Genomic DNA, 19,373 nt, shown 5'->3' on the forward strand with positions numbered 1-19,373 from the left:
ACTATCAGATTTAACAGGAAGCCTGTGTGGACCAGTGTATGAGGAAGTTGTTCAACCTTGCTTATATCATTCAATTTCTGAGGAATTAACAATAAAATTTCAAACCCAACCGACAACCTCCCCCCCTCCACCACCACAACCACCATCACCACCACCATCACCTCCATTCAAAATCTGAATAATTTTGATGAAATTTGCTCTTGTTAAGAAGGGACAGGAAAGGGCACTGGTGTAGGCTAAGTCAAGAGAGCTGACTCTGACACTAATTGTTTAACCTTAAACAAGTGACTTGATAATCTCTCTAGGCCTTAGTTTTAACATTTATAAAATGAGGGGATAGGATCAGATGATCTCTAAGATCCCAGCTAGCAAGGTTATTTGCTGAACAAATTCATTATCTTTTAAAGAAAATTACATTGAAAAAGAGCCATAATAGATTGAGAGGTAAAGGCAGAACCAGAAAGGTCTGAGTTCAGATCTTACCTCTCAGTGTGATCATGGGCAAATCACCTAATCTATGCTCTAGGCAGCTATCTCAACCTATAAATTACAGAGAAGCAAATTGCACACCTACCTACCTTGGTAAAAGGAACTCCTCTGGGGAGTTCCCTGTACCAATGAAATCAAAGGTCCAGTCCCTGTCCTTAAAGAAAATAAAGGTTTTAAAAGCACTTCAGAAGTATCATTTACATACAATCTATTGTTTTATTAACTGTAAATTCTTTTGTAAAACTTCCTATTAAGATTATTTGGCAACAAGGTAAGCCTAGTACTTTTTTTTAAAAATAGAATTCTATATCCCTGAAAGAAAAAAAATTGAATTTATTTTAAAATTTTCTGTAATTTAAACTGGCTTTTCTCTTTCCTCTCCTGTCATTTCCAATAAAGGAGATTTTATGATATTACCTCGAAAGAATAGTAGAATCAGAAATAATGAAGGGAATGATGTGCCCTAAAGAAACAACTTAGGTGGTCCAGTGGATCTCTTAGGAAGACCTAATTTCAGTTCTGATCTTAGACACTATGTAACCCTGGGCAAGTCACTTAACCTCTGCCTCAGCTTCCTCAACTGTAAAAGTGGAATAATAATAGCACCTATCTCCCAAGGCTTGAGAATCAAACAAGATAATATTTGTAAAGTGCTTTGCACACTGCCTAGTATATAGTAGGTGCTTAGAAAATGCTTCTTTCCTTCCTTTAAATAATCTTTTGCAAAAGAAAGAATAGAATAAATGAGGGGGGCAGAATAGGATTAAGGGAAATAGAGTTAGTTTTTCACAACACAGTCTACTATGGAAGTGTTTTGCATAACTGCACATGTATGGCCTGTATTGACTTGCTTGCCTTTTCAATGAGGGTGGGTGGGGTGGGAGGAAGGGAGAAAATTTGGAACCCAAAGTTTTAAAAACACATGTTTAAAAAAAATGTTTCCACATGCAACTGGGAAATAAGAAATACAGGAAATGAGGTACAGAAATCTATCCTGCCCTACAGAAAAATAGAAGGGGAAGGGGATAAGAGAAGGGGGGGATAGAAGGGAGGGCAGACTAGGGGAAGGGGTATTCAGAATGCATGCCATCTTGGGGTGTGGGGGAGGGGCAAGATGGGGTGAAAATTTGAAATTCAAAATATTGTGGAAGTAAATGTTGAAAGCTAAAAATAAACAAATTTATATTAGAAAAATAAATAAATAAATAAATGATCTTTTGCAACCCTCAGAAGTAACATTGGCTGAACTCGAAGTTGAAAAATAGCTGTATTCAAATTCCCCCTCCTTCAATATTGTAATGTACATAAAGTGCTTTACAGGCTTTAAAATGCTATATACATCTTAGCTGTTTTATTCTACTTCCTGTGTATCTGATCCCACTCCTTTTACACTGCTTGACATACAGTTAAAATTGTGTAATTCCATGTTTTCCCAATCCAAAAATCAAACACATGCCATTGCAACATTCATACTCAACTGCTTGGCTTGAATAAACTATGTTATTCCCCATAGCATTGAACCCTGCGTGTTGCCTTCATTAAGACCAGTCCTATATGCCCTTTCATCTTCGATGAATGCCTGACCTGAATCTAAATATGATATGGAGACTGCCTGAGATTAGGGTAATTTCTAGTATCTAATATGAGCCTCCTTCTTCTGGCTTCTGGCTTCTGGCTTCTCTTGTCTCTTTTCTCTTTCCCTTATTAATTAAATTTAGTCTTTTCAGAAGATGACATCCACCTCTGCCTAGTTCACCAATCTCTCCGATGCTAAAAAAATCCTTTTATCCACTAGACTACCTGGTTAACCAGGATAACATCTCTTTACCTTCTACCTCGAGGTCTTCCACAATATAGGATGTAGAGTTCTCTCAGATTATAAGGATAATTAAATTTCTTAATTTAAAAAATTTCCAGTTCCATAAGATAAAATATGCACAGGAAAAAAAAATAAGGATAGGATTATGAAAGGGCTTAACAAAATTATTTCTTAATAAAATATTGTAAATATATTCTCCCTAGAGTTAGGCACAAAACTGCCAGATGGTTTGATGATAACCATCAGAGAGGTTAAAGAACCTTACAGACATTTTACCTTCCTCCCATAACCTCTGCATTTCAAAGAATACCACTAGGACCCTTCACACTCTCAGAAAAGCTGTGCAGGTAGGGGATCTCCCAACTTTTCAACCTTGAAATGAATCTAGGGGGTTCCCTCATTCAAACCACATACTAATTCCCCGAATAAGCAGCCAGTTACACAGCCCTGGAAATTCTTATCTCCAATTTTGCTATCACTGTCAACCAAAGGGTAACCCTGAAGCCTTAACTAGCTAGTGGCCCCAGTTGAATTAATGGAAGAATTTTCTCTGTTACTACCCAAGTTGTACCTACCTGATCCAGAGCTGGATTGAGGGGTCCAGTATCAGAGACTACCTGTCCAGCGTCTTGCCCAGAAGTCAGAGAAGCTGGTACTGCATTTTGCCCATGTCCCATTGATATCAGGCTCCACGGAGTATCAAGCTGTCTCTGCTCACCCGAATGGAATGTCCTGAGGAGAAGAAAACAAATAATAAACCAGAATACTCAAACTTTTAAAAGTTCAACATGCCAATTTTGAAACACAGAATAGATCATCAGCCATCAGAGAAATATAAGTTCCAGTTCCAGATATTACCTGTTGTTGAAAAATAATCTCCCCATTGGTACAGAGGGAGAAACTGAGGAACAGAGGGGAGCAGTGACTCCACCAAGGTCACGCAAGAGATTGGCAGCAGAGTTGGGAAGATGACCCAGAAGCCCAGAATCAAGGTCCATGCTACCTCTACAGAAAATTGTGACACACCCACAGAATTAGCACTCCTTGTCTTCCTCCTTAGTAGCCTATGAAGTCAGTAGAGTAGTTGGGGCTTGTAGATGTTAAAAGCCCAAAGACACAATTCTGACGTCATGTTACTTTAGCACACTGGGAGGGGCTGCTTACTAGCTTAAAAAAGAGGGTGACTCATTCCAGGTCCCTGAGCAGCCTCTCATTCTCGGTAATCTCTCTCTGTGTCCCTCTCTCTCTGTCTTTTTTTTTAAACAGAAAAGAAAGTAAAACTTTCCCTGCCAAAGCTTGACCGGGAAGTTTCAGATTTTGAGCAGCAAATGAATATCATAAACTGTATATCTCACTAGTTGGACAGGCTTAGGGAAAACAGCTTCATGAACTTCAAAGAGGAACAAAATACTGAAGTGAACAAAAAAATCTCTGAGAGGGAGTTTAGTGATAATGAGTAGCTTAATTATTGACATTTCAAGAGCTGATTTCAGCCCTTCTCAGCCACGTTCTTTAAAGAAGGTCATTGACGTGACATTTTGATTTTTTAAAAAAATTTAAGCATGCTGTATTGGAGATCAGGGTGTTCAAGTGTGTTTCCCACCACAATATAGGTTCTATATTATGCCAGGTTCTCAAGGGCTTGGTTTCCCCATCTAGAAGATGATACCAGTTAAGGAGATAATGGAAAAATAAACAGGATTTCTACAAGGACCAGTCATCAGAAATACCTCTCCAATAAAAATATCAAATATGTGTAATGTTGGGGGAAAGGTCTTGTACATGCATAGAAATTCTCATTTGGCTTTTCTCCATGTGGAGGACTCTGAGGAGCCTGCTTCTCAGAGAATTGTGATGATATAGAATGGAAGCACCTGGCCGAGGCATTAGAGTGTATGGAGACCCCTAGAAGATGTAGTGTGAATACTCTGGTCTGCTCTTATGGGGCCTCAGAGTTGTAGAGTAAATACCCTGAAGGTATTTACTCTACTACCATTGACTCAAACCTTCACCAGTGTTGCCCCCATTGTTAGTTGCCTATGATAGCATCCCTGTTACATCTAACCACTTAAGCTCAGTCCAAAGGGATATTTACTTCAATGATATGACAAGAACAATGTATAAATATTTTCTTGATATCTTAAGGCTATGACCCCTTCCCCTATACCACTTCAGTATCTAGAAAGAATAGGCTTGACCTAGCTCAATTTCTATATAGCATTTGTTATTGTCGCATATAGTCATTTCAGTCATGTCCAACTCTTTGTAACCCTGTTTAGGTTTGTTTGGGTTTTGTTTTGTTTCTTGATAGAGATACTAGAGCGGTTTGCCATTTCCTTCTCCAGCTCATTTTACAGTTGAGAAACTGAAGCAAATAGGGTTAAGTGACTCACCCAGGGTCACACAGCTAGTAGTATCTGAAGGCAGATTTGAACACTGGTCTTCTGGATTCCAGGCCTGGTACTCTATGCATTGCACCACCTGGCTGGCCATCTGGTAGCTTCTTGTTAATTAGTTTCTTGCTAGCAAGGTGCTAAACTCTATTGTTTCTACCTGGAAGGATTGTGCAAGTTGTTAGCACTCTCTAAATTTTGTATCCTTGTAAAAAGCCCCAATTGCTCTTCCCTAGTTATGATTTTGCCTTTGACACTAGTTAAATTATAGTCAGTTCTGAATCCTAAACCAATTAGAGTCCAAGAAATATATGGTGACACTTCCAACACATCTTTCAGGTCCTAGGAGTCAGGACTTTATTACAGCATTATCTGTTGATGTAGATCAGGAGATAGGTCTGGAGGAGAAAGTGAGGCTGGTGACTTTGAACAGCCCTCCCTCACTTAAATCCAATTCACTTGCATGTCATGGCATCACCTCCCTGATGTTATGGTCCTCTTCAAGAACAAAGAACAAGCAACAATCTGTTAATAACACATAAAATGACAAGGGAAGACAGCACTAATTTTCTGGGTTCTAAGAGAAGACATTTTTTGGTGGACAAGGAAGAAGGCTAATAGAGTCTGTAGAAAAGTAAGGTTCTAAGTCCATAATATGATTTCACTGTATTTATAAACCAAATCATTCCTCAAAAAAAGCTTCTTTTTTGAAGACTAGCTTTATGATGTGTCTGGGATTTCAGAAAGAGGCTAGTTTCATAATCACTCTAAAGTCATCTGACAGCAGCATTTCTATAAAGGCCTATCACCATACGTGGGGCTCAGAAATCCCCCTCCAAAAATAACACCAGAAGGTAGTTTACCAGGCTTTAAAGCCACAGATACAAGACAAATATGCAAGTATGCTTATGTATAGCACAGTTCAAAGGCTGCAGCAAAGATTTGATTAGCTGGATATGAACTTGTTCTCCATCTTGTGTATTATCCATGGCAACCTTTAAATTCTGGGCTGACTTCCCTCTCCCACTCAGAACACCTTCATTCACTGCCAGTAGGTGTGTATACCAGAAATACAACTTCACTTGAATGTTAGCCTAAATCAAACCCAATTAAGGTAGCAGTATTATAAAATAAGGTATGTAATGCATCCTAGACTCCAACTGAAATGACTTTTTAATGAATTTTGATATTCAGGAGTAGACTGTACTGCTTTATGGGATACCCTACTCTATGTGGTGGTCTTTGAGAAGAGAAAGTAACCTACTGGAATCTCTTCCCCTTCCAGAAGAAGAATTGGGTTCAACTTCCAGAGCTTAACCCTTTGTAACTATGAGATCTTAGGCAAATGCTTCACTTTCTAATGCTTCAGGGTCTCCACCTACAGTACAGGAATTGACCCTGTCCTCTTAAATAACTCGTAGGAATTTAATGAATTGATGTGATGATACTGTGGGCTCTCTGAGAAAATATAGAGTAGTATCCAGGGGTGTGCTAGAGCCAACTGTAATTGGCTTGCTTGCCAGAGATTGTTAAATTTTCATTGTGAGGACTTATACCTCAGAAATTGGCACTTATTTTGTTGATTGGCTAGACCTAAAGTGTTAATGATGTGGATTAAACTTAGAAGTGTGTGCATACACTAGTTTTGCTTTCTGGAGAGCCTGGTTATTAAACATTTAGCAGCACACCTCTGTATTGCTCTATAAACATTGCTTGAGCTCAGGAGGAATAAACTTGAAGGCTAAGGGAATGAAGGTATCACCAGTTTGCAGGGCAGATGATGACTACTATACTCCTACTCCTACTATTATTACTACTTCTACTCCTACTCCCACTATTACCACCATACTGCTAATACTATTACTACTACTATCCTCCCTGCCTCCTTCTCTTCCCCCTCCTCCTCTTCCTCCTACTTCTGCCACTACACTTCTACTTCTACTCTAGATAGTACAGTAGATAGAACACTCGGCCTGCAGTCAGGAAGATTCATCCTCATGAATTCAAATGTGGCCTCAGACACCTACTAGCTATATGATCCTGGGCAAGTCACTTGACGTTGTTTACCTCAGTTTCCTCATCTGTAAAATGAGCTGGAGAAGGAAATGGCAAACCACTCCAGCATCTTTGCCAAGAAAACCCCAAATGAAGAGTTGGACACAAACTGAAATTACTGAACAACAACAAAAATAGTAGTGATAATGATAATAGGCACTTATGTAACACTTTAAGGTTTGCCAAGTGCTTTATATCTATTATCTTATATGAGCCTCATGGCACTGGTATTATGGATTTGTTATTATTTAGATGAGTACTAAACCAGTCAATTAGAGTGAGTTATTGCCATCTGCTGGACAAAAGACAGCATTACTTTTTCGAGCACAACAGGAATTTATAAGGAGATCCTCCAATCATTCATTGTAAATGTTTTCTCAGGTTTCCAGTGCAAGGATCCGACAGTCATCCCATTGAATGCTAATTAATCTGGTGGCCCCAGGGGCTAGCGTTGTTTCATTGCAAGAAGACTACCAATACCTGTGGACCTAATCTGAAGCTCAGCCTGAAGCTATACTTCACTCAGTTGAAATAGTCTTGTTTCTCTCAGGACCCTCAACAGAAAGAGGAGTTGAGGGGTTAGGAGACTAAACAAGAATTTCATGTTCTCGTAGAACTTAGACCTGCAAGGCTCCAAAGAAATCATCTAATAGAATCTCTCTTACTTTACAGACAAAAGAAAATGAGGCCCAGATATATATATATCTCAAGTGGAGGCATCTAGTTGGTGAAGTGGAGTGCCAGGCCTGGAGTCAGGAGGACCTGAGTTCAAATTTGATTTCAGACACTAGCTGTGTGTTCCCAGGCAAGTCACTTTGCCTTTGTTTGCCTTATGGGTCTGCAGAAACCAATCTCACTCTACAGTGAAAATAAGTTCCTGTGAAATAGAGTGGCCTATTTTAATCAAGAATCATTTACTACTTCCTGTCAATAAATGCCAGGGTTTGGTGTACAAGTATAGTGCTGTGCTTGTATTGGGAGGGGGGAAAGGGGAGTTGGCTCTGATTCGATGTTAGCGTTGAGGCTGGGGGTAGGATTTTCCCTCCTGGGTTGCTGATGTGTTCAAGCCCCTGGATTAGGAGGCACTATTGTGTAATGAAAAAAGTCATATACTGAATATGGAGTCAAAAGACCTGAATTCAATTCATTACTGTCACTTATGAAAAATAACTAACATTTATATAGCACATACCATGTGCCAGACACTATGATAAGTACTTTACAATTATTATCTCATTTGATCCTCACAAAAACCCTGGCAGGTGGGTGCTATTATTATTCTCATTTTACAGATGAGGAAACCGAGGTAGACAGGTTAAGTGGTTTACCTAAGGTCACACAGTTAGTATCTGGGGCTGGATTTGAACTTAGCTCCTCCTGACTCCAGGCCCAGTGCTCTATCCACTGGGCCACCTAGCTTCATTATTAGTAATATTGTTATTGTTAATATTATTATTAATTTTTTATGAATGTTATAATCCTACTATATGTTCTTCCTTTTACTTTGTCCTCTCTGGTGAACTCCCTAGTTCCTGTGTTATCACTATTAACAGCACATAAGGAATGACCTGTGTTGACCACCCAATGATGCTGGGCTGACCAGGGCTGGGATGAGAATGTGGACCAATGCCTTACTGGATTTGGAGCCAGAGGACCTAGGTTTCACTTCTACCTCTGCTGCTCACTAACTGTGTGTCCTTGGGCAAGTCATTTAACTCTCTTTGTGCTTCAATGTTCTTATCTGTAAAATGAGGAGGTTGGAATAGATGATCTCTAAAGACCTTCCCAGCTATAAGCTTTACATCCTATGAATATATGAGCTGAGCTGGCTTCTGGTCTTCAAACAGGTGGTTCCCCTTTTCTCTCCCCTTCTTCCCAGGTATGTGTGACATGGTCTTGCTGGACTCTATACCAGGTAGGTTATTCAGACACTTCTTGATGCCCTTGATGAAGAAATGGAATCTTCTTGAATAAGGCATATAAAATAAGGGAAATGGAGAGGAAGGGGGCAGTCAGAACTCCTGGGTTCTACTCCAGGTTCCAGGCCCAGGCTTTTCTAACCCAGATGACTGTTTTTTTCTTGTCACTGTGGTGACTTTGTGGGGAAGGTAAGGAACAGTCCTTGGTGACATTGGAGAGCAGTAGAACTAGGAGAAGCTGAGACCAAATCAGAGTGCCCAAGAACTACATTACCCAGCAAGCCTCTACATTGACCTTCCTTGGAGATATAATTAATACAGCTGCAATGTATCCTGGTCTATGTAGTCTCTCAAACTCTTAGCATTTCCTAACCCATTAAGAGCCAAGTTGGACCTGGCAATCCCAGCCCTTGCAAGAATTCAGGATATTTCATCAGATTAGCTTCCCCACATTTCTAACCCAGCTATAGATTAGGCCTGAGCATTGGAGAAATGGCCACTTCTCTTACTTTTAGTCAATAAATCCAATATATGGCAGAAGGGGACTCAGACGGCAGTACAGACTGTCTTAAATTTTACTAAGCACCAAATCTGTGATGATTCACATACAAAGGAGTGTGTCACTGCCTCTGGCTGAGATCAAGTGTGTAAACAGACATGGCCTGCTAGTCATTACCTCTTCCTCCACCACCCTTTCAGACATTTCTGTCTCTTTTCTCTTTTCTCCACCTCACCTCCCTGCACTTCTCTCACAGGGCCAGCAATCTGGTTTACTCCCTTGACCCTGTCCATTTCTCCTCTGCATGTACTGTCTCAATCAAATTGATTTCCTTGATATTATGAGAATTCAATATTCCAGCTCCTGTCTCTGCCTTCCCCATCTTTGCATAGGTTATGTACCCCATGCACTCTATCCTGACTTCTTTTACTCCTCGTTTCCTGAAAGGCTCAGCTCAGGTACCATTTTCTAAAGGCTGTCTTTCTTATTCTTCAGCCCACCTTGACATTGTTCTCTCCTTCCAATTAGCTTTTATTTTATTTATTAATAATATTTTAATATTAATTTAATCATATAAATTTAATAAATAATAATAATATGTATTAGTAATAATATAGCATTAGTAATAATTGTAAGGAGGCAAGAATAGATACCTTTAGCATCTCTGCCCCTCCCCTTTCTCCAATGGAGACTTTAATTCCTGCCAGAAAGGGAAGCAGGAAGTTGAGACCAGAGTCTGGCTCCTTTGCTCTCCTAAGACAGATAGTACTGGGCTAGAGTTATACCTATCTACCCCCCTAAGTATTGTTAGTCTAGGAAATGTAATTTTTAGGTTAAAGCTGAACTCCAGACCACTATTTCCTAATGGGGGAAGGGGAGGCCAAGCTTTATAGCCTAGGTTTGACCCCCTTCCTACCAAATACCAGTTTCCAATGAATTCATACATAGCACATAGCAAAGAAACCAATTTATCGAAGTTGATAGAAAAATAGAAATCAGAGAAAGTACACATATGAGGATATATTCCAAATAATACCCCAAATAAATGAACACTCCCATTGGGATCAAGATAAGTCAGCTCAAAGGAGAGAGAGAGAGAAAGAGGGAGAAAATCTCAGATCTCACTCAAAGAGAAATTCTAAGGTATGGATAGGGATGTGATGGACACTGCTAGCTCCCCTCATGTTGACTTCTTTCCAGAATCTTTCTTTCCCTTAAGCAACTTGAAGAGAGGTTGGCATTTCAGAACTTTTCTCTTGAAGCTGGAAGCCAGAAGAACCCAAATAAACTGAAGGGACTGGATCAGATCTCTCTTTTCTCCTACTCTCAACAGTTCCATTCTGACCTCCATGCAGGCACAAGACATATCTCTACCAATGAGGAGAGAGTCTCATACTAATTGGCTTTGGGCTTGAGTTCAATAATAAAAGCTAACATTTACATAGTGTTTCAAGGTTTACAAAGCACTTTATATATGTTGCCTCATTTGATTCTCACAACAAGCCTGTGAAGTAGGTGTTATTCCCATTGTGTTGAGGAAACTGAGGTACCAGAGATTAACTTGCTTAGGGTCACATAGCAAGTCCAAAGCAGGACTGGAATTTAGATCTTAACTCTAAGTCCCTCAATCTATCCACTATACCACCACGCAGCAGAGAAAGCACTTGTTTGGCTTGGATTAAATTGCTCTCAGATTCCTCTCTCAAGCCCTGGACCAAGCAGGACCAGACACCTCAGGTCATGGGCTGAAGCCCTACTGTGGAGCCCCAAGATCCACTCTGTCCAACAGCAACCAAGTCCAAGGATAGAATCAAGTGCACAAATATAGAAGATCTGACCTTGATAAGGAGAAAGGTCATATCTTCCTCAGCGACTTGAGCAAAGGAACAGAGAATGGGCATTCGAGGTATGGATTGGGTGAGAAGAAACTGACAGCAAATGGTCTCTACTTTCTTAATTAAATAAGAGTCAAAATCTTCTGGCAGTAAAGGACTTAGCTTGAGGAGAGGAAAGTGGGTTTAGTATATTAACAATGGGTGGTGAGATAGTTAATAAGGGAAGAATAAAAGGGTCTCTGTGTACTAATAAGTACCATCTGGAGATTAGGTGGTATATTCAATTAGTTGCCAAGTCTCTTCTATTCTACCCCTCGACAACTCTCATATCCATCCCCTTTTCTCTACTCAAAACAGCCTGATGAAAAGGAGACCCTTGTCCAACTATCCTAGTCTAGGACCTTAATCACTTCTCACCAAGACTATTTAAATATACTCCTTGCAGTCTTTCTCCTCTACAATGTATCCTTTACATATGGCCAAAGTGATATTTCTAACATAGTTTTGGCCATGTCACTTCCCTGCTTAAGAAATTTTGGATCCCTGTTGCCTCTGGAGTAAAGCACAGACTCCTCTGTTTAAAATTTAAAGCCCTTCACAAGTTGGTTCTAGTCTAGCTTTCAAAATTAATTATACATCATACCCTCCCTCCCCCGCCCCAACACACACTGTGATCTCTATCTGTATCTCTATGATACAGCCAAACTAGCTTTTGCTGTTCCTCACACAGTGTTCCACCTTCTGATTTCATATCCTTGCACAGGCTCTCTTCCATTCCTATTTAGAGAGGGGAATCAGAAGGGCACCCTGATTTGTTGGACTGAGGCACTTCTCATGGAGCTGAGCATGTGCTCTGTAACTTTCAATGATGGACACATCTGTTTCCAAGGATTACTGATCAGTGATCTGGGCTCTAGGAAAGAAATACAAAACAGAAGAAGCATTCAGGACTTGAGATCCAGTTTCAGACTCCTCTAGATACACACATGTTCTCCTTGACATATGTTCTTACTCCTCATTATATTAGAGACTTTGGGGGTAGGGAGAAAAATGTTTGCTTGCTCAGGAGGCCTAACATATTTCCTGGTGGTTGGTAGGTGCTTAATAAATGCTTCTTGATTTATTGATCAAATGGACCCTTTGTCAATAGGGGAGATTTTTTTCCCCCTCCTCCTGCTCTCCAGAAATCCAAGAGGGAGCTGGCAGAGCTCCAAAATGATGTGCTTAAAAGAAGAAAAAGAGAGGTGAGGCCTTTCTTCTTTCTTTTTATAGACTACTGGGTGGGTGGTGGCTCTTCCTGGCTCAGTAACATATTATCTTTAATAGCCCTAGGCATGGGGAAACAAGGGGACCAATCAGGAAATACTGGCCACAGTTTTTTGCTTTATGTTGTTGTTGTTGTTTATGCTCTGAAACTCAACTCATACTGCCAGGTTGGGTGCCCAGAGCAAGGCTGCTACTTGTACCCTCAGAGCTTTAGGGCTGGGAGAGTGTTATATTTCTGTTGCTCTATAGCTCACAAGTCTCCATCTGTGTGGTGCTTCCAGACATGATTGTCAATTGATTATCTATTTATCAGCCAGACTTAGTTTTTAGAAAGTGAACATTTACTAAGGTAAATACTGCACTAGTTGGTGCAGTGGAGAGAGTTCTAGGCCTAGAGACAGAAGACTCATCTTCCTGAATTCAAATCCAGCCTCAGACATGTACTACTTGTGTGACCCTGGGTAAGTCACTTAACTCTGTTTGCCTTAGTTTCCTCAACTGTAAAATGAGCTGGACAAGGAAATGGCAAACCAGTCCAATATCTTTGTCAAGAAAACCCCAAATAGGGTCATGAAGTATCAGACACAACTGAAACAACTGAACAACAACAATTTACTGAGGTAGAACAGTAAGAACAATTGGTGCAAACATTCCTCAAAAGTTTCACTCACTTTGCCATAAGTACATTCAGAATCCAGGGGAAAACACACTCAGAGCTTAGAGCATGTGTGGCAAAAAGGTAGCTCATAGTCCCTAGAAATCCTTTTGCTAGTGTCCTCCAGATGTTTGCTTTAGGTAAGCTGTAATGTTTCTATTGGACTCTTTGGAGTCTTGAATCTATCTGGGATGTCCTTGGCTCTCAGTGTAGATACTGCCAGCAACTGCTCCAGCAACATTGCAAATTCACAAATGGGCGATGGAAATCCCAAATCCTCCAGACCCTTTGAAATTTGCAGGAACTTCTCCACCTAAGGGTAGGAAAGAGGAGACCAGGCTAAGACTGAGCTCAAAGCTGTTTTTCTCCTTCAATCAAGTACTTTGTAACAGTTTAGCTGGTTGGAGTAGTACTGAAGGTAATCCTGAGAAACAAATGTGTCCATCCTTGGCAATTAGGGAGCACATGCTCAGCTCCCTAAGAAGAGCCTCAGTGCAACAGATCAGGGTGCTTTCCTAATAACCGCCTCCAAATTGGACTCTTCTCTCTACTTGCTCAAAATCTCTTGGCTTCTGAACTGGCTCCCTGTTCTTATATTTACCAAGTTTTTCACTCAATTGCAAAAGACTTCCTGTGTAGCCACTGCAGGTTATCTGATGATTTCCAAGGACTTTTCCCACTTAGTCTAAATTGAAATGATTGATTAATTGAGTCTTGTTTTCACCTGATAAATATATCAGGGCTAAGAGGTTAAAATGTATTCTTACATTATATCAGGGTTAAATGGGATGCAGGGGTGGGGAGCCTGTGGCCTTCTAGGTCCTTGGGTGCAGCCGTTTACTGAGTCTGAGTTTTATAGAACAAATCCTTTTATTTAGGGGATTTGTTCTGTGAAATTTGGATTCAAAATGCCACACCTGAGGACCTAGGGGACCACTTGTGGCCTTGAGGCCGAAGGTTCCCCACCCCTGGAATAGAGTGATTTTAACCTCATTCCTGCATGAATTGATCTCTAGAGCTTAGCACAGTGTTTGGAATGTAGTAGGTACTTAATAAATGCTTGTTGATTGATCAGCTCATGAATATACCCACTTTATTCTCCATCAGTTCATACAAGTCTTCCCAGGTATGTCTAAAACTATCCCCCTTTTACAAAATCATTCCTCAAGATGAATTAATATGTCACTGTATTCATCTGTCATAATTTTGTTCAGCTATTCATCTATCATAATTTCTATTCAGCTGTTTCTCAACTGATGGACACCCTCTTAGTTTCCAGCTCTTTGCCACTACAAAGAGTTGTTATAAATATTTTTGCGCATTTAAATTCTTTTTCTCTTTCTTTGATCTCTTTAGGATACAGACATATTAGTGGTATTGCTGGGTCAAAGGGTATGCATAGGTGCTGACTTTTTGGATATGGTTCCAAATTGCTTATGAGAACGGCTATATCAATTCATAGTTCCACTAACAATATATTAGTGCCCCTATCTAACAACTGTCATTTCCTTCTTGTGGTCATTTTGCAAATCTGATAGATGTGACATGGAAGTCAAGTCAAGTCAATAAGCATTTATGAAGGCCTACTATGTTCCAGGCATTCAGAGGTTCCCAAAACTTATTTGACCTACTACTCCCTTTTTTAAAAAAATTACTCAGTGGCCCCCTCTCCCCCTACTCTACTTTCTTTAACCCTTTAGCAGTTTTTTTTTTAAATTTGGGTAATTTCAAACTACTATCAACTCCCACCCAGATTGGTCCAGTGCCCCCAGGGAGGCAGTATTGCCCACTTTGGGAACCTAAATGATTGGGATACAAAGAAAAGCACAAAAATAGACATTCAAGAGATTCATAGTCTGATGGGGATAGACAACGTGTAAATGACTACGTACAAATACGATATATATATATACACACACACACCCCCATGATATGTGTTGTTCTTCAGTTGTGTCCCTCTGTGACCCTATTTGGAGGAGGAAATGACAAACCAGTATCTTTCCCAAGAAAACACCAACTAGAGTCACAAAGGGCTGTATGTGACTGAATAACAACCAGTACTGAAACAAGATTTCTCCCCCCCCTTTATCAATACCTCCTTTTGCCTCCTCATCTGTTTCCCTGAAGACTCTCTTCTTTCTGAGAGATTATAGGAGTTATTTTCCCTTCATTGTTAGCTTTTGACTTGATTAGGGTACACTGCATATTCTCCTTCCATCTTTTTCTTCCTCCCTTTTATGTGATTTCCTATTCTGGCAATTTAGTCCCCCCCTAAAAAAACATTGATTCACTGCTGGACAAGATATTATGAGGTTTAATCCATTATGTTTCAGGCCCATTTTTCCACCACCACTTTCTATTTGACTTCTACTATTATCCTTGTCTCTTCCTATACATTTAGAAAGAATCTTTCAATGTTGTTATTTTGTTGTTGTTGTTTGCTCTGTGTGTTTACCCTTCTTGTATTTCTGTTGTCTGGGGTATTTGAGAAGCAGGCAATTTCTTCAGATCTGATCTTCGTAGGAATGTTTCTAATGCCTGTCTCTTTTTTATAATTGAACATCCATCTTTTTTCATTTATGATTAGACTGAGTTTTGTAGGGTAGATCACGTTGGGGTCCATCTTGAACTTTGCTCTTTGGACATACTGTTCTAGTCTCTCCAGCTATTTCTGGTGGGTACAGAGGAATCTTGTATTATTTGAATTTCTTTCCTTTATATTTGAAAGTCTTTCTCTTGATTGCCTGTAGAATTTGTTGTTTGTCCATATATGTCTTGAAGTTTGTGAAGTGGCATTCTTTTCTGGAGCCAATCTAAGGATTCTTTAAATAGGCAATTTGTTTTCTGGGTTCAGAAGTTCTGAGTGATTTTCTTGTATCATTTCTTGCATTATGATGTTCAGGTTTTTTGACTTGTGTTCTTCTGGGAGCCCTATTATTCTTAAGTTGTCTCTGGGCATCTTAAGATGAAGATATTTTGCTTCCATTGAGATAGTGCTTTATTTGAATTTTGTTGCTTTTTTGCTTCTCTTCTTCCAAATTGTCCTTTGTTTCAGTGTATTTGCATTCCTGCTCAGTTACTCTTTGTTTTGTTTCTTTGGTGAGACCTACAACCATGGATTCAATTTGTTCTGCCAATTATTTCTACTGTGTAGGCCATAAATCCCACTTTCACAGTTCTTATTTTTCTTTGTTTTTGTTTTTTGCTAAGCAGTGGGGTTAAGTGACTTGCCCCAGGGTCACACAGCTAGGAAATGTCAAGTGTCTGAGGTCGGACTTGAACTCAGGTCCTCTTGACTCCAGGGCTGGTGCTCTATCCACTGCACCACCTAGTTGCCCCTCTTACTTTTCTTTTAAGCCATTCAGAACATTTTACTATGGTTCCATGCTCCCTAAATCCATAGTCTTCTGCCCTCATGAGATACTGAATTATTTTCCTTTGTTTTACAATATTTATTGATAGATACCTGAAGTCTTTTAATCTGATTTGGAGGCCATATTCCCTTCTGCTAATAATATAGCCCCTGTTGTTTTTTCTGTGCTTAAGCTGAAGGTCTATAATTGAGTTTTCTTTCTCCTGAGATCTTTGGTAATTTCAGTCTTTTTTCTATTATTTTCCCCTATGGCTCATTTTCTGACTCTCCTTTGATTGTGGTTTTCCTAGGGGCTGCAACTCAAACTGTCCCATCCTCTTCTGCTGGGAAATTGATAGTTCACCAACTTTGGTCTCTGTCCCAGGTGACTTCTGGGAGGGGGGGGTGATGTGGGTGGTGGTGAAGATCTGGCTGTGGCTGAATACTAGGCTCATTCCTTCAGGCTTTGAAAACCTCCTTCCCTCTTTTTTCATATGTAATTGAGTTACTCATACCTTCAGAATCCCTTTCAAGGTGCAGAATGCCAAAACAGCCTCACTTTAAAAATGTGTCTTTTTCTATCTTTGCCCTGCTTACTACCTTTAACTTAGCTGAATTATAAGTGGGGCACACACTCAAAGAAAATTCTCCTTGTAAGAGAAAACAGATAAAATAAGAGATGGATAGTTCTGACTTCTCCCTGTCATTAGTTATCATTGTTAAATCCAACCCACATAGCAGTCCAAGAACTTCTTTGAGCCTCCTATTTTCATAATTTACGTACACATACATGCATATGCACACATAGATATGCATATGTACATACTCATACATATACATATATATACATACATAAATGTGTATATGGACGCATCTTTTTAAAAACTCTATTTATTGTCTCTAATATTTCTCACTAGCCCTAGCTTCTTCTGAACTATAGTACTCCTGACACTTTTAGCACCTCCCACCTTTTATTTTTTTGTTTTTGAGAGGGGTGTATTCATTTTCTATTACTTGCCTTTGCTTTCATCTTCTGTGGAAATATTTAAGAAATCTAAGTTGACAAATACATTCCCTATATATACACACTGTTCCTGTATATCCACACTGATTTTTTTCTTCCTCATAGAAATAATTTCTCTTCACATTTCTCTTTTCAGAATATCATTCTTGGGAAGTTTATCATCTTTCCTAAGCTGATCTCCTTTATAAAATTTTAGGTCATGGGATTCTACCTTTCCCTTCTCTGAAGCCCTTAAAATTTGTTCTCCCAAAATCTAGGGTATTTGTTAGACTATATCTGACTATACTTTCCTCTACCACAAATTCAAAGTTAGATTGGTCATTTCACCTCAAGGTTTCCATCATTTTTCCTAAGCAACCACTTCTTGTTAATGAGAATTAAGTCCAGAATAGCATTTCTTCCATCTTTTTTTTTCTTTTTTGGTGAAGCAATTGGGGTTAAGTGACTTGCCCAGGATCACACAGCTAGTGTCAAGTGTCTGAGGCTGGATTTGAACTCAGGTCCTCCTGACTCCAAGTCTGGAGCTCTATCCACTGCACCACTTAGCTGCCCCAATTTCTTCCATCTTTCTTTCTTTTTTTTTTTAGGCAATTGGGGTTAAGTGACTTGCTAGTCACTTTAGGCAATTGGGGTTAAGTCACACAGCTAGTAAGTGTCAAGTGTTTGGTCTGAGGTCAGATTTGAACTCAGGTCCTCCTGACTTCAGGGCCAGTGCTCTGTCCACTATGCCACCTAGCTGCCCCTCTTCCATCTTTTGAAGTGTGAAATTAACATAAAGACAAACCAAGAAATTCTTAACTGCTCTACTTTTGGTAATTCCTATTGATTGCTATTGGAAGACCCAGCTAAGTTCACTTGGACTCATCACCAGTTTGGGCACAAAGTAATGTTTTTCAGCAACTCTTGAAGATTGTGAAGTTACAAAGTAGTTGGGATATGCATGGAGTACTTTCCTTCATCTGGACCTTTTCTTCTCATATTCCTTTTATCTTCTGAGACTTTGCATCCTCCAAAAAACATTGCTGGGATATCTACATGTGGATTTTGATGTGATACACAACCTGCATTCCTTTCTCTCTTTTTTCTTTCTGGGTTGGCTTTCTTACTCACCTGCATTCATACTGGCAGGTTGGGGGTTTCCAGAGGAGTAGCCATATTGCTACAACTTACTCTCAGATAGCCCTGGTGGGCAGAATACACTTCTACTTACAACTATAGCTCCTGAGCCCCCCCTGGTGTGTTTCCAATCAATGAATCAGCCAAGATGACACTATCGAACCTAAATAGAAACATTTACTAAATAGAAGCCAAAACAAGAATAAAGAAAACATAACATTGTATCCATAAACATAGGGCTCACCATCCCATGAATATACACAGTATTTATGCCGAAGAGTGGGCCAAAACTTACAAATATAGAGGCACATAAGGAACTCATTTGTTTGAGGCAATTCGCAAGTTTGGACTTAATGTCCTTGGTTTCCCTCAAGGACAAATATGTGACACAAGTAACTGATAAACACAGCTTCTCCTCTTCTGAACCTTTCTGCTTATCTGGTGACTGTTACAACATTCCCAGATCCTTCTTCCGCCACAGTAAATGCCAAGTTATCCTTAGAAATTCTTACCATCTGGATTAATCATCCTATCCAGACCCTGATGGCAGTTATCTGTTGTTTCTCAAGTCATTCCATTTTTTCTTTCAAGGTGTTCAAGACCTAGATCAGTCTTTCTCTTTTCCCCAGTCTCTTATATTAGGAAAATTCAGTGTTCATATTTTCTCAGATATACTGGCCTCCCAGTTCATCAGCCTCTTCAATTTCCATGACTTACACCTTCACTCCACATTAGCCACATGTGAATGGTCACATCCTTGATTTCATTATCACTCATAAATATTCTACTTCTATGATAAAAAACTCTATAATTCTTTTATCTAATCATAACTTCCTATCATTCCATCTCTCCCTGTATCTCACTCCTCCAAAATCTGTTCTTTGTCCTTACCATTACCTCTGGTGATTCCAATCCTTAATGCTGTCCCAGACCATTACCTCTGCACTGGCT

The 19,373-nt window shown here is 39.7% G+C and overlaps 1 protein-coding gene across 4 annotated transcripts in view; it reads right to left on the reverse strand.

Moving 5' to 3' along the window:
- TRAF2 (TNF receptor associated factor 2) overlaps window positions 1-3,422 on the reverse strand; it is a 70,636-nt gene extending 67,214 nt beyond the window's left edge. For 2 of the 4 annotated variants that reach the window (XM_020981827.2, XM_078149952.1), the window contains exons 1-2: window positions 3,167-3,403; window positions 2,884-3,040 (exon numbers count right to left, since the gene is read on the reverse strand). In XM_020981827.2, the coding sequence (XP_020837486.1) occupies window positions 2,884-3,040; window positions 3,167-3,306 (297 nt within the window). In that variant the 5' untranslated portion in view covers window positions 3,307-3,403. Of the gene's footprint in view, window positions 1-2,883; window positions 3,041-3,166 lie in introns of all 4 variants that reach the window. The other 2 variants (XM_020981828.2, XM_020981829.2) reach the window with 2 other exon arrangements.
- Between the last annotated feature and the right edge of the window lie 15,951 nt (window positions 3,423-19,373).

The sequence above is a fragment of the Phascolarctos cinereus genome, unplaced genomic scaffold, assembly GCF_003287225.1.
Source record: "Phascolarctos cinereus isolate Bilbo 61053 unplaced genomic scaffold, phaCin_HiC Scaffold_2;HRSCAF=192, whole genome shotgun sequence".
NCBI classification, from domain to species: domain Eukaryota; kingdom Metazoa; phylum Chordata; class Mammalia; order Diprotodontia; family Phascolarctidae; genus Phascolarctos; species Phascolarctos cinereus.